Source organism: Phocoena phocoena, chromosome 5 (genome assembly GCF_963924675.1).
Source record: "Phocoena phocoena chromosome 5, mPhoPho1.1, whole genome shotgun sequence".
NCBI classification, from domain to species: domain Eukaryota; kingdom Metazoa; phylum Chordata; class Mammalia; order Artiodactyla; family Phocoenidae; genus Phocoena; species Phocoena phocoena.
In genome coordinates, this window is record NC_089223.1 from 119935654 (window position 1) to 119949821 (window position 14168).

Here is a 14168-nt window from a genome sequence, read left to right on the forward strand (position 1 = left end):
GTAATGGCTACAAAATGATGAAACTAAATTTAATGTCATACATAATGTAAGAGATATCCAGTATTAAAAATTTGCTACCCAATTCTCTGAAAATAGCTAGTTTTATCTAGGATTTCCCTGAGTTTTGATCCACTCTGTGATCAAACATTCACTAAACTCAAAGAGATGAGCCTTTGGAGCAATGTAATCTCACACAAGCACTGTTTTTGTTTTCTCAGGTTTTCTCCATCCCTTTCCTTTTTTTCTTTTTTCGGTACAGCTGATGTACGATATTACATAAGTTTCAGGTGTACAACACAGTGATTCACGATTTTTAAAGGTTATATTCCATTTACAGTTGTGACGAAATGTTGGCTATGTTCCCTGTGCTGTACAGTACATCCTTGAGCCTATGTTACACCCCATAGTGTGTGCCTCCTAGCCCGCCCCCACCCCGATTATTACACGGCCCCACTGGTAACCACTAGTTTGTTCATTACATCTCTGAGTCTGTTCCTTTTTTGTTATATTCACTAGTTTGTTGTATTTTTTAGATTCCACATATAAGTGATAGCACATGGTTTGTCTTTCTCTGACTTATTTCAGTTAGCGCACTCCAAGTCTATCCACATCTTCTTTATCCATTCCTCTGTTGATGAACACTTAAGTTTGTTTCTATATCCTGGCAATTGTAAATAACGCTGCTATGAACACTGGGGTGCATGTCTCTTTTTGAATTAGTGTTGTTGTTTTTTTCTTATATATACCCAGGAATGGCATTGCTGGATCATATGATAGTTCTATTTTTAGTTTTTTGAGAAACTTCCATACTGTTTTCCACAGCGGCAGCACCAATTTGCATTCCCACCAACAGTGTACAAGGGCTCCCTTTTCTCCACATACTCGCTAACATTTGTCATTTGAGGCACTAACTATGTTTAATGGATTATTTTCCTGCTCTTAAAAACATCTTTATTACAATCATTGAAAAAATTTTTTTTGCTTCATCTAGACTTGTTAGAATTTCCCTTCATCCTACCTTTTTTTGTAAAATGTTTTACTTACGTGGTAAAAGCAGCATTTACTTTAGCCCCAAGGTAGTAAGAATAAAGTATGAACATGCCAATCATAAAAGCAAGAAACACCATAATAAAGAGGACCATGAACTTAAATATGTCCTTCACAGTCCTTCCAAGAGAGATCTGTAAGGGGCCGAAGCTCTCATTCGCAGGGAGGATGTAGGCGATCCGAGAAAAGCTGAGCACGACGGCTATGGCATAGAGACCTTCAGATATGATCTGAGGGTCAGAAGGGAGCCATTTATCTCTGGCTGCAAGAAAAGAGAGAGAGAGATTAAAGATGGAACTTTCTATTCATTGCTAACTACGTGGAATACCTTAAATAGGATCTACCTTGTAGGTAGGTGGTTATTATCTCAATTGAAACTACTCCACATTTGATGAACTGTCCAGGCACTATTTTTCAGGTTAAACCAGAAACATACGAATTCTACATTCATATAGTTTCTTTTAATGGAGGAAACGCTATTATAAAGATACAAAGCTGACTTCACATTGAGCAGAAGCAGAATATAGTACAAGAGATGAAAAAAGAGGTGAAAACGCTTCATTAGATACAGACTGTGTCCAGGATGACAAAACAACTGACCTGACTGATTTGTCCCCTCAGTTACCAGATTTATTGACCGGCTATTTTATCATCCTATAGGCTCAGTTGGCACATATCTTCTTTTCCCTAGTTCATGAGAAAACTAGGTCATCTAACAGTTTATGCAAGTAAAATGTCATATTATAAGAAGTGAGAATGTCACTGAATCACAATGGTGCTGTCAATGTGATGTCTGAGCGACACAGCTGGTTCCTGGAAAGTATAAAATGCTACTGAGGTGCAAAAATCTTGGCAACAGATTCTAAATGAGGACCCCCAACACCCCTTTCAAGGTTATTTTAGTAAGTTCACAGCAGACTATTGGATACTCATTTCCCTGGAAGATCAGCAAAACACTATGTGGTTAATTCTGTGAGAACTGGGTCACTCCCAGAAGGATGGTGCACTGCAGACATTTCCAACAACAACAATAATGAACATTTATCGAATGTTTAATGTGTACCAGACACTGTGCTTTCAATGACTCTATGGATCTGAGGTTATTATTCTCTTCTCAAAGATGCAGAAACCAAGACTTAGAAAGGTTAAAAACTTGATCAAAGTCACAGTAAAGAGTGAAGCCTAAATTCACAAATTTCCATTCCTCCCGATGATAGTCATGAGACACACACCAGTAAATTTAAAGAAGAAGGTACTGAAATAGTCAAGATATATGTTACACACAAATACAATCTAAGCTATTTCCTTAATTATAAGTGGTAATCACGTGCTCATTTGATCCTTAGTATATAAAAATCTTTGGTTGCTGACAATAAGAGATAATGTGTTTATATGTCACAATGTGTAAAACGTGCACCTTCATTGTAGAGCATGCACTCAGCCTTCTTCAATAATGTTAACACGCTGCTGGTACGTATCACAGTGTACTTATAAAGAGTTATTCCTTACAATCAGAACGCGTTTAAACTCTGTGCCTGAGTTTCCTTATCTGTAAAATGAGGGTTAGACAATGATTGCCAAAATCTTTTCCAGGTTTAAGATTTTGCAACTATATGAAAATTTGCGAATTGCGGCTTCCCAATTTCGCCTCAAGGGAAGAGAAGCTAACATCGCTTAATATCGGTTTGCAGTGGGCAAGGAAGGCATCGGTAACCATGCACATCTGATGTCACTGGGGTCTCCTGCTCTCATGATCTACAGAAGCCTGGCTTCTCCATCCCATGTCGGTCGTAGGAGCACAACATCCTTCCCCAGCATTTCTGCTGGTTCTGCAAAGCTTACATTCTCACTGTCACTTTAGCTCCTATTTCCTGCCTCTGCTGAATTTTTGTTCACTTTCCTCTACAGCAGTTTAGCACCTTTTATTATTTTATCTTCTCTAACCCAGGCTCTCATCTTCCACATCAAACAATTTAGCAAGCTATTTTTCCCCCCAATTAAAGACAATTTCACGTCCTAAGAATATATAAGCATGATCATGATGTTAGGCTTAAAGGTAATTTTCTCCCACCTTGCAATACCTCCTTTTTATAGATGTGAAAACTGAAGCACAGAGAAGTAAACTAATATGATGAGACAAAAGAGGACTCTGCAGCTGATAACTTACCATAAGTGAAATACTGTATCTCTGGTGGAAGTGTAACTTCACTGAGGTCACTCTCTTGGACATAACTGTCCACATAGTGTTGTGCTTTTGTTGCCTGAAGGAAAGCCAGGAATCTGGCTGTGAAAGCAGCAATGAAGATGGAGAGCATCCCAAAGTCTAGGACATTCCACAACTGCAAAATGTATTCCCTGGGTCCTTCCAGCCAGAGCTCCTTACACTCAGACCACATCATTCCTGTCACAAGATGCACAGATTACAGACAAGAGTTTACTGTTTGGATAGGGAAGCTACTATTTCGTCCACCATCTGTCCCCACCTATAAAATGCCCCAGTGTAAAGCATGCCACTGGGCACTGTAAAGCACCGATGGACTACAACTCGGGAAGGGAGGTGCTGGGCAGAGTTAAGTGAAAGAAGCAGCTTCGACCAAAGGAATGATTCACTCCATCAAGTTAGATTTTGGTGAAACATAATTCTACATGTGGCACCAGAAATGGTGCTACTCTTATGGGGGTAGGGCAGGAGGGAGGGAAGGAAATAAGCAAGGAAGGCTCTTCACATCAAGTGATTTTGGCCCATGAAACACTTGGAGGTGAGGAGAAAATTCATCTTTATAAAATGACAATGGTTAATTATCAAATCATGGTGATTATTAGAGAAATAAGCCCGTAATTGAGAACCCTACTCTACACTTTTTTTTTTTTTTTTGCCGTACGCGGGCCTCTCACTGTTGTGGCCTCTCCCGTTGCGGAGAACAGGCTCCGGACGTGTAGGCTCAGCGGCCATGGCTCACGGGCCCAGCTGCTTCGCGGCATGTGGGATCCTCCCGGACCGGAGCACGAACCCATGTCCCCTGCATCGGCAGGCGGACTCCCAACCACTGCGCCACCAGGGAAGCCCTACGCTTTTAACAAGAACAGTTTTCCAGTCATCCAGGAACACTTACCTCATTCCCCTACCCTCTCTCCTCATTTCAGCTTCAGGCTGAGAAGGTGAGGAATGTCATTGGAAAAAGAAGAAACCCTTAAGCAGGAGGCCCTAGGACATTATGAAGAAACTGAAAGCGGAAAATGTCCTTCTGGGAGAAGAGGACAAAATATGCCAGTTTAACAACTTGTCCTGACTATGTAAGGGGAAAATATTGTAGCGCTTTTAAAAGACAAGTAGTGGGGCTTCCCTGGTGGTGCAGTGGTTGAGAATCCGCCTGCCGATGCAGGGGAAACGGGTTCGTGCCCCGGTCCGGGAAGATCCCACATGCCGCGGAGCGGCTAGGCCCGTGAGCCATGGCCGCTGAGCCTGCGCATCCGGAGCCTGTGCTCCGCAACGGAAGAGGCCACAACAGTGAGAGGCCCGTGTACCGCTAAAAAAAAAAAAAAGACATGTAGTGGCTCAAAATAAAATTTATAAAATAATTAATTGACTCAGGTTAAGGCCACAGGAGTGAATGAGGAGGAGAACCAACCCATTAATTTGGGAAGTGAGAAGATAATAAGAAACATTCTGTGTGAAATAGAATATCCAAAAATAACTTTGCATTAGTGATCAATAGATAAACTGGTTCCAATCTTTATTTTTTTCTCATATTGCTTAAAATGTTTACTTTAACATAGCTATTCAAAATGAGCTATTGTGAGGTGAAGTAACATTCTGAAAATGGAAACTCTCCTTAAAAAAACCTCTGAAACAGAAGCAATAAGTGTTCTTTAATCATCAGTTAATAGCCACTAGGTTATTTCAGAACTATTTCAATTAAATATTTGATCATCACAATGAGTCACATTTTATTTTTTTTAATTTATTTTTTAACGTCTTTATTGGAGTATAATTGCTTTACAATGGTGTGTTAGTTTCTGCTTTATAACAAAGTGAATCAGTTATACATATACATATGTTCCCATATCTCTTCCCCCTTGTGTCTCCCTCCCTCCCACCCTCCCTATCCCACCCCTCTAGGTGGTCACAAAGCACTGAGCTGATCTCCCTGTGCTATGCGGCTGCTTCCCACTAGCTATCTATTTTACAGTTGGTAGTGTATATATAAAAATGGCATTTTATTCAGTAATTGAAGTCGGATTTCTGAAACATGGTATATTTATAATTAAGCTTATGTTACTCATAAAACTTCTGTTTAGTGTTAAGGGATACCTTTCAGCATTATCAAGCTGCCACGTTATTCCAGTATTTGCTATTCTGCTTATCTTACAGTGGGGATGTTGTCACCATATAATGTACCACAGCATTTTAAATAGAACGTGGCAATCATTATATGGATGTTATTTTGGTAGAAATTAGAATACTTGAAATAAAAGGCTTACCAAGAACCCAGACCATAATTAGCATTTCAGTCCATGTGAACTGGGTGGTTTTCACCCTGAAGATCTGTTTGGGATAGTCAATAACAGTGATATTTGGCAACGTGGTGATTCCTTCGAATCTGTCTGAGGCATTGAACACAAGCAGGCACAGGAAGATGATGAAAGAAGCAGCGTGTGCCACAAACTTCATAAAAGGGCTTCGCAGAATTTTCCCCAGCTGTAAGAAGGCAAACACAAAAAAAACACCAAAACCTTTTACTTTAGGAAATCTGGCTTCCACTTATGAAAACTACTATACAGGATAAAAAAAAAAAAAAAAACAGATAAAATGAGGACACTCTCAAAATTCTGCTTTTGTTTCTGAAGAGTTATACATTGTAAAAAGTACTCCTTTTAGGGGATGCTTCCTCTAAGAATAATTTAAGAAGTCTTCAAACTTCATTGTTTCTAAATATCCAATTTGTCTTAGGATGTACTTCATTCACAGATGCATTTCTGGAAATTACAAGGCATATACTGGTTATTCTTATTTTTACGTGAAAGATTATGCAGTGTCAGGATTTTAGAGTCTAGGAAAAGAAACTCCAAATTTGTAATATGTAATTCTTTATAATTGAAATGTTATGATGAGTTTGTGGACTCATTCATTTATAATTGAAATGTTATGATGTTTTTGCAGCACATTACAAAGCCTTTGAAGATTAAAAAAAACTTACTACTACAGAAGTAAATTTTTGTTCTCACTTCTACATATTCCAAAATCAATTTGTATTTTGTATGATATAAAAAGGCAGAAAATATTATAATAAACATAAATATTTTATCTGTTGCTATCCAATAAGAGCAGAGAGATACACAATAATTAAAACCTCTAAGTAGGTTAACTTAATGAAAAGTCATCCCTGAGTTTGGAAAATCATATAAATAGTACAAAAGCACTTTTAAAATTCAGTTTATAATGATTTTAAGGTAACTCTTTTTAAATCCCATGTGATATAATGTCCTTAAAAGCCATATGTTCTAGTAGGAATGAAAAACAATTCTTCCTGTCCCAAGAGCTTCTGCAGTCCAAGAATTAGGTATATTTGGTAGATTTATCAGAGAAGTTCTCTATTCTGCATACTCAGACCCTACTTTCAAACTCAGTCTGTGACCTTAAAAAGTACGAAGGTTCACATTTAAAAGACTGTAACTTCAAACAAATGTTTTTGTATGTCCAGAAACTTAATTTGGTGTCAACAAATAACCAAAGAATGTCAAGCATTTCTGGGATTGGACATGAATGCACACAGACAAATGTCACATTTTCCATATTAGACACAGAAAAATAAACCACTCATTTACATATCACTGTGCTGTTCCACAGCTGCCAAGAAGACACACTGGGGTAGCTCATCCATAGCACATAGTGATTTGGGGGGAGTTGCCAAGTCTGTTTCTCCTAAAGGTTGATCTTTGAAAATGTTAAATAACATAAAAAAAAAAAAAGCAGCATGCCTATCTTAAAAATTGGGATACATGTGGAGAATTCTTACTATAATGTCCTTTCACCACAGGATAAGTGGTATATGGCAGGTATAAATGTGGGCTCCAGAAACAACTCAATTCCCGCCTTTCCCTTCTCTGCTGGGCAGAGTTCAACACATCATTAGCTGCACTTTTACAAGCGAAGAGAAAAAAGAATAGACTTCAAGATGCCTACTTCAAACTCAATATGTTTTAACTGGGTAAGCTGCCCTAAGAGACAAACATGTATAAATCTGAACATTCCAATTCATTTCCCCCAAGAAGGGAAATTATTTGGGTGGGATATGATTTTTGCTTTAATGAATGCTCTCTCCTTATTTATAGTTTTTAGTCTTTAGTGTTTATGTATTAGCAGAATCTTAAGGTATTTGCCCATGATAGATAACAAAGGAACTTAGCTGAGTCATCAAAATTGATCAAAATGACAACATTTCTGCCTTAAACTGCATGGGCAGCTCAACGACGAAGTGAGATGGATGAATATTCTTACACGTATATGGGCCTGCGGAGCAGGACTCTGCAGGGTGAGACAGATGCGCCAGAGAGATGACGGATTTCCAGGGTCATTTGTGAGTGGCCTTGACTCATTTTGCCTGAAACTGCCTCTGATTTTAACAAAACCAGATTTTAGAATATAAAAATAGGACTAAAGGATCTCAGAACTGTTTCTTCTCCCTGGCAGTGTCCTTTATTAACCTAATACAGATTCTGTTAGCATGATTCCTATTCCTTTCCACATCTTGTTTAGAGGATCTCTTAGGCACAATTAAATTGACTGTAAAATGGCAAAGTTGAGAGAGGGATAAAGGTAGTGAACAAAATGATTCAAACAAAACTAAATATATGAACAATCTAAAAAATCCAAAGCCCCCAAACCCAAATTCAACCCTTTTTAGAATCTCCTGAAAGAACAAAGGGCTAGGGGCACCTGACATGTGCTTTCTTAAAGACTTTGGATAATACCACTGTTCAGAACCTAGCTTAATACACCCAGCCTCAGATCTTTTTGACAGGTTCAACCAAGCTGCCTTTTCAGTTCTCAGGTTAACTGTTTCTTGGAACCACTGCAGTAGGGCTCTTCCTCTTCCACAGGCCAGCCTGGTAGACTATTTATTAAGCTGGCAATAGAATCGGTACAATTGCTACTTCACTTAAGCAGCTTTTCCTCCTGCTTACCATGGAGATTTTATCTTAAAAGCCTAAGTATTATATGCCTGCAAATATGATCTATCCCACTAGTACCAAATTCTTTTCATCCCTTCTTTGAACTAATCCAGTCATTAAAAAGCAGAATTCGTATTCTTGAGTCAATTAACATTCAGGGTAAAACTGATAAGAGCCTTAAGTAGGAAGCTTTTTCTTTTTTCATCCTCAAAGGACATGGTACACCAACCACAGAGGAAACAGAGGTTGAAAAGCCGGTACCCTGCTGCAAGGTGCAATCCAGTAGCCGATGGCAAGGAACGGAAGGCCCAAGGCCACGACCAGAACCACCAGACACTTGATAGCTACCGTCTGTTCCCGCAGGCCTGAGAGGTTCTCGTACCAGATTGTCAAGAGCTGCTGCTGGCAGTTGGGGTGAGCCACAAACTGTTGGTCGAAACAGAGAGAGGGAGAAAGAGAAGTAGGTTACCATGCCATTGTCGACAGCTGGGCTACCGAATGCGTGTGCCTCCTAAAGATATTAGGCACTGGATATAGGCACTGGAAGGTTTCTGGTAATAGTCTTTACTTGCCCTTTGTTTTTCAAAATTGCTTCAGAACTATTACAAGAACTAAAGTGGAAACATGAGGGTAAAACTGACGTTGTCCTTAATCATAGTTCTTTCTCTCTGTATTTACAGACTCCTCTCTGGAATCTGGGTGACATACGCTTTCCTTTGCAGAAACGTGTCCCATGTTGCTGTCTGTCAGCTTACTTGCATTCAGTTCAAAATGGAAAAGAAAATAGTTATTTGGTTTACTGGATACTATAGCTAAAAGAGAAATGTTACTGTTTCATGAGCAACTCCTAAAATGATACATCTACGAAAAATATATACATGATATGTCCCATGTGGATGTATGCCCTACCATAGCAAATATGCAAAAGATTTGCAAAAACTCAATGAACCTCCAAGTGTTATGCTTGATCCACGTTTGCTCTGCTTCCAGGAATTGGCATCAAATATCATGTCCATCCTATTTTAGTAATCTGTACTCTTTTTTTGCTTCCTCTATCACAGGTGAAAAAAACACAAACATTTATCTCTATCAATTCTTTTATAATTACAGCTCTAATCAGGAAAAACATGAGCAAATTATACTTATTTTAGCCCTGCTATTTTATTTTATTATTTTATTTTGTTTTTGCCATCTGATTTTGCTAAGTCATCTGCCTACATCTATATAGAAGGACTGGGATTTCATTAAGGTCCTGTCTTCATTAAGGTGGCAGAATATATTTGTAGTCAGGCCCATGTGAAAAGGCCCCTACGTCAAAAGGTGCCTATCTGCAGCTGGATATGCCTTTCTTTGAACGGCCAGCTGCACTTTGCCCAAGCTTGGGAGTTATTCAGGGTCATTCACAAATCAGTGATGAGTGTCAACATATTTTTAAAAAAGAGTGCTTAGCAACACAAAAATCAAGGTATAACTGTCTTCTATAAAATGCTATAAACAACAAAGAACCTGCTAGGAAGTACCCACGAAATGTTTTTGCAAATTCTGAGAGGCAAAGGAAGCAGCCGCAGTTCCCACTAAGCAAAGGGTTCAACTTTAATCAAGTTCTAGTTAATGAGCTGAATGCTTCGTAGTAACTCTAGGCAATTCCTCAAGTTACCTGGCTATTTATCAATAGCTTACTTATTTCTTCAAGGAAATGAACAGGATTCCACTTAGTGGTGTAGAGTTTACCATCAGCTGTTCTAATTTTTTTTTAAAAAAGAAAAGGAAAAACAAAAATAAAACCTCATCTCCCAGGTTGGGCGGTAGAGGCACAGTTTCCCTCAAATTCTCACTCTTTCCCCCAGTGTGCACCCACCCTCTGGGAAGTCCACTGACTTTGCTATGACAGCTGCCACCACTGTGTACAAGGAAAACTTGACAATCCATTGACAGAGGTGGTGAGGATGAGTTTACAAATATCAGGTTTGAAATACTTAACTGAATTTTTTCCCAATAATACAAAGGAAATGAACAGTAGGATTTGGGAGATTGAAAGTACTAAAAGGAAGATGCTATTTTTTTCTTGCTCGATGATTTCAATGTGAAAAAGCATATTTTATCTTGTAAGTTCCTTTTAATTTAGTTATAAAAATCCCAGGTCCTGAGGCTCATGGGTCATTGCTAGTGGCTAAGTATACATTAGATCTTCTTTCCAAATTCAAGATTCTGTCACTCTTCCAAAGTTCTGATTTTTGAAAACAGTATTTCAAGATCAATGCAGTCATTATTTGAACTCATGATGAAATAAAATCAAGGTTGAAGGCTTCCTGGGGTCTATGTAACAATTTCCTAGGAGTCTTACTGAGAATTTCTCCAAACTTCCACTTCTGCCCCTGTACTCTATTGGATCAATATCTTTCTGCTTCACCCCTCCTTTTGTGTTAAGAATCTTCATCCCCTCTACGGTTCTTCTTCTTTTTTTTTTTTAAGATTTAATTTTATTTATCTTTGGCTGCATTGGGTCTTCATTGCTATGTGCGGCCTTTCTCTAGTTGCAGCTAGCAGGGGCTACTCTGTTGTGATGCTCGGGCTCTAGGCACGCAGGCTTCAGTAGTTGCAGCACGCAGGCTCAGTAGTTGTGGCTCACGGGCTCTAGAGCACAGGCTCAGTAGTTGTGGCACACAGGCTTAGTTGCTCTGTGGCATGTGGGATCTTCCCGGACCAGGGATCCAACCTGTGTCCCCCACATTGGCAGACGGATTCTTATCCACTGCACCACCGGGGAAGTCCCCGTTCTACGGTTCTTAAATGTCTGTCTCATTCATTCATTCATTCTTCAAAATGTCATAAGCCCCTCCTACACGCCAGGCAGGTGTTAGGTATTTGGTACAAGAAAACCAAAACGGGAACATCAGTATTGCAGTAAGTGATAAGTGGTCCCTGTTCTAGAGCACACAGTAAGCTCTACATAAATGTGAAGAAGTTATTATAATGGAGACTTGGATTCCATATGCTTGCCAAGATAAATAATCAGCATTTAAAATACTCTTAATTTGAAAGTTGGTCCAAATGTCTTGGTGTTTGGAGGATCTGCATTTGTGGGAAGTTGGAGAGATGTAACTAAAAGGCAGTCCTGTGACTCCAGCTAGGCTCAGCTTAGGAATGGGAATGTTGCATTCAGAGAAATCTACAGGTAGAGCATACACTGTCATCAGATCAGATTACCACTTGGGAAGCCAACATGCACTTGCTTATAGGCCAAGTGTTTCTGTAAAACAGAAAATCCACATGAAGTTAAGAGATACTTGGACACGTGTCCCTGTGAAATTGATGGACAAATTTCCCTTTTGTGGTTGTCCAGCCTTTCTTAGGTTTTAAACTCTTGAGTACAGAAATATTAATGTTGTAGTATGGCTCTGTCTTCTTGCTCTTCCTCCTTGAGCTAATCTTTAAATTTGAATCTTTAAATGCTTTATTGGATTAATTATACTGTATAAAGTTTACAAGGCCCTCAAAGACTTGGTGGAAATCAATCCTTTCCATATGGCATTATGCAATGATCAATCTTTGACCTGGTGTGACTTGTACAATACGGTGCAGACACTTAATATATGTTAAATACTAGCCAAAATCATGGTGTTTGCACTTCACTTGTTACACTTTAAGATTCAACCTAACAGGTATATCTCCTATACCATTAATTCTACCCTCTTCTTAACTGAGATCACAATACGGCACCATATGGCATTTAATCCACGGAAAGCAAACACAAATAGATATTTTCCTCCAATGATTTAAAATCCTAATACAAGTACATAAGGAACATTTTAAAAAAGAAAATAAAACCAGTATAATAGTAGCAAGTGAGGGCAAAATAGCTGATCCTTCTAGGAGCTGAGTTTTGCTCTTCTCAATGACTTCAAAATAGGGCAGTAACCTTTATCTCTTAAAACTGATTTACCTCCTAAAAAATGTCCTTATGCTGCCACACCAGTCACAGCCAGCTGGATAAAATTTGTATGCTGTTTCTTAACTTCAGTAGACCAACAAATTGAAACCATTACAGATAATAGTACCCTTATTTGAGGTTTTCTGATATAAAGGGAAAATGCTTGACACACAAGAAAATCTCAGTCTTTCAATGGAACAAAACGACTGGAGCATAGAGAACAAACTTGACTCCCTACCAAATGACTGACAGATTGTAAACTGAACCACCAATCAGGGCAGCTGATAAATTTCAACCTAAAAAAATTACACTGTCTTTTTATCAAATTAGCTTTTCCAAGAACTATCTTCATGGGAGTACTGTTGTACAAAAACATGGTAGGAACACTCTGTTTCTGTTTTTAATGACATTGCTGGAGCCACAGTTTACAATATTTAAAAGAAAATATTCTTGTGAATAAAAACTAGATCATTCATCTTCTTTTTAAAGTTCTTTGAATTGTGAAATATAAACTGAAAACTCCACTGTGCTGTACAGCAGAAACTGGTACAACATTGTAAATCAACTCTACTTCAATAAAAAAGCGTTCTTTTTAAAACCCCTGAAAACTTTACATTGTACACGTTTTCTGGATTTCAAACCCACTGAGTGCAAAATGCTGTTACCAAGAGCTAACCGACTGTTACCTTTCAGGTGCCTGAGCACAAACATGGCAGAAGCCCTACAGGGCAGGACCCCTTCCCGTGCCGGCTGCCACATGCACGCCAAAGTCTCTGCAGTGGATTTACCACTCTTTCATTGTACTGCTCACTTTCTGGGCTTTTGTTTTCACACTTTCTGCCTACACAGTGGATAATTTTATGCGTCTATATTGCTGCATGTCTCGTTTCTAGATGATCTTTCTACGGTTAAACCTAATCTCTCTCTGGAGGAAATAGAGCAAGGAGGAAGAACTCGGGAAAGGATTTCCTCTTTCTCAAGAGCTCGGTTTTCCAGATTTGATGATCCATCCAGTGCTAGTATCTTTTATCTCTGTCAGGGGCTTTCTTACAATAGAGAAAGCTCACTTGAGATAGGTAGGACTCCTGTTACTTCTATGGGGGGAGTGGATTGATATTCATCCTCAAGTCAGAGAAGATAGAGGTGCAGTCATAAATAGAGCTCAGGACTTTTTGGAGGGCAAATAGTCCATTATTCTAATTGGAAAATAATGAATGGTTTGCCTGAAATTTAATTTTCTTGTACTTATTTTCAAAAAACCCAATTTCACCCTCCACTCTATTCCATTCTCTTTTGTAGAATAATGTGGGTAACTCTACAAACGGTAATAACATTGACTATCTTTCCAGTTTTATTATTTACCTTAAAGACCCCTCAGAAGTGAATCTGGGATGAATAAGCTTCAACATCCACTCCCTGATAGAAGATACATTATTGTTTGTTCCCCACTAGCAGTGTATGATTGCTCATTTCAACAACAGCACTGAGAATTGTAATTTTTTATTCTTTAATAACTTGAGTGAGAGGAGATGGTATCTGTATGTTAGCATGCATTTCTTTTATTACTAGAGGGTTTGAAATTTTAAAATATGTTTGTTAGCCATTTGAATTTTCTTTTCTGTGAATTACCTATCCAAGCCTTTTGCTTATTTTTCTACAGGGCTCTGGAAATTTTTCCTATAAATTTGTTTGTGTACTTTGGATATTAAGAATATCAATCCTCTGTAAGTTATAGTACAGAAAAAAACATTCCCAGTTTGCCCTTCACCTTTTTCGTTTATGATCTTTTTGATGTACAGAGGTTTTAAGTTGCATGTGGTCAAACAATTTATATTTTTGTTTTTTATCTCTTCTACTGCTTTTATATTAAAAAATCCTTTCCCACATAAACATTAAATTCATGTTCAGACCTCTCCTATTCAGATCTTTCATATTTTCATTTTCTTCATTAACCGTCATTGAGCCTCTAAGGCCTAAGGTGAACTCATGGTTATTCCTAGGGAAGACCTGAGCCCAG

The 14168-nt window shown here is 38.5% G+C and overlaps 1 protein-coding gene across 4 annotated transcripts in view; it reads right to left on the minus strand.

Moving 5' to 3' along the window:
• The window catches only part of TRPC3 (transient receptor potential cation channel subfamily C member 3), a 77811-nt gene that overhangs the window by 32076 nt on the left and 31567 nt on the right, over positions 1 to 14168 (minus strand). For 3 of the 4 annotated variants that reach the window (XM_065878168.1, XM_065878167.1, XM_065878169.1), the window contains 4 exons: positions 8482 to 8646; positions 5530 to 5746; positions 3215 to 3448; positions 1045 to 1309 (listed from right to left, as the gene is read on the minus strand). In XM_065878168.1, coding sequence (XP_065734240.1) covers positions 1045 to 1309; positions 3215 to 3448; positions 5530 to 5746; positions 8482 to 8646 — 881 coding nt within the window. The remainder of the gene's footprint in view (positions 1 to 1044; positions 1310 to 3214; positions 3449 to 5529; positions 5747 to 8481; positions 8647 to 14168) is intronic. The other variant, XM_065878170.1, reaches the window with a different exon arrangement.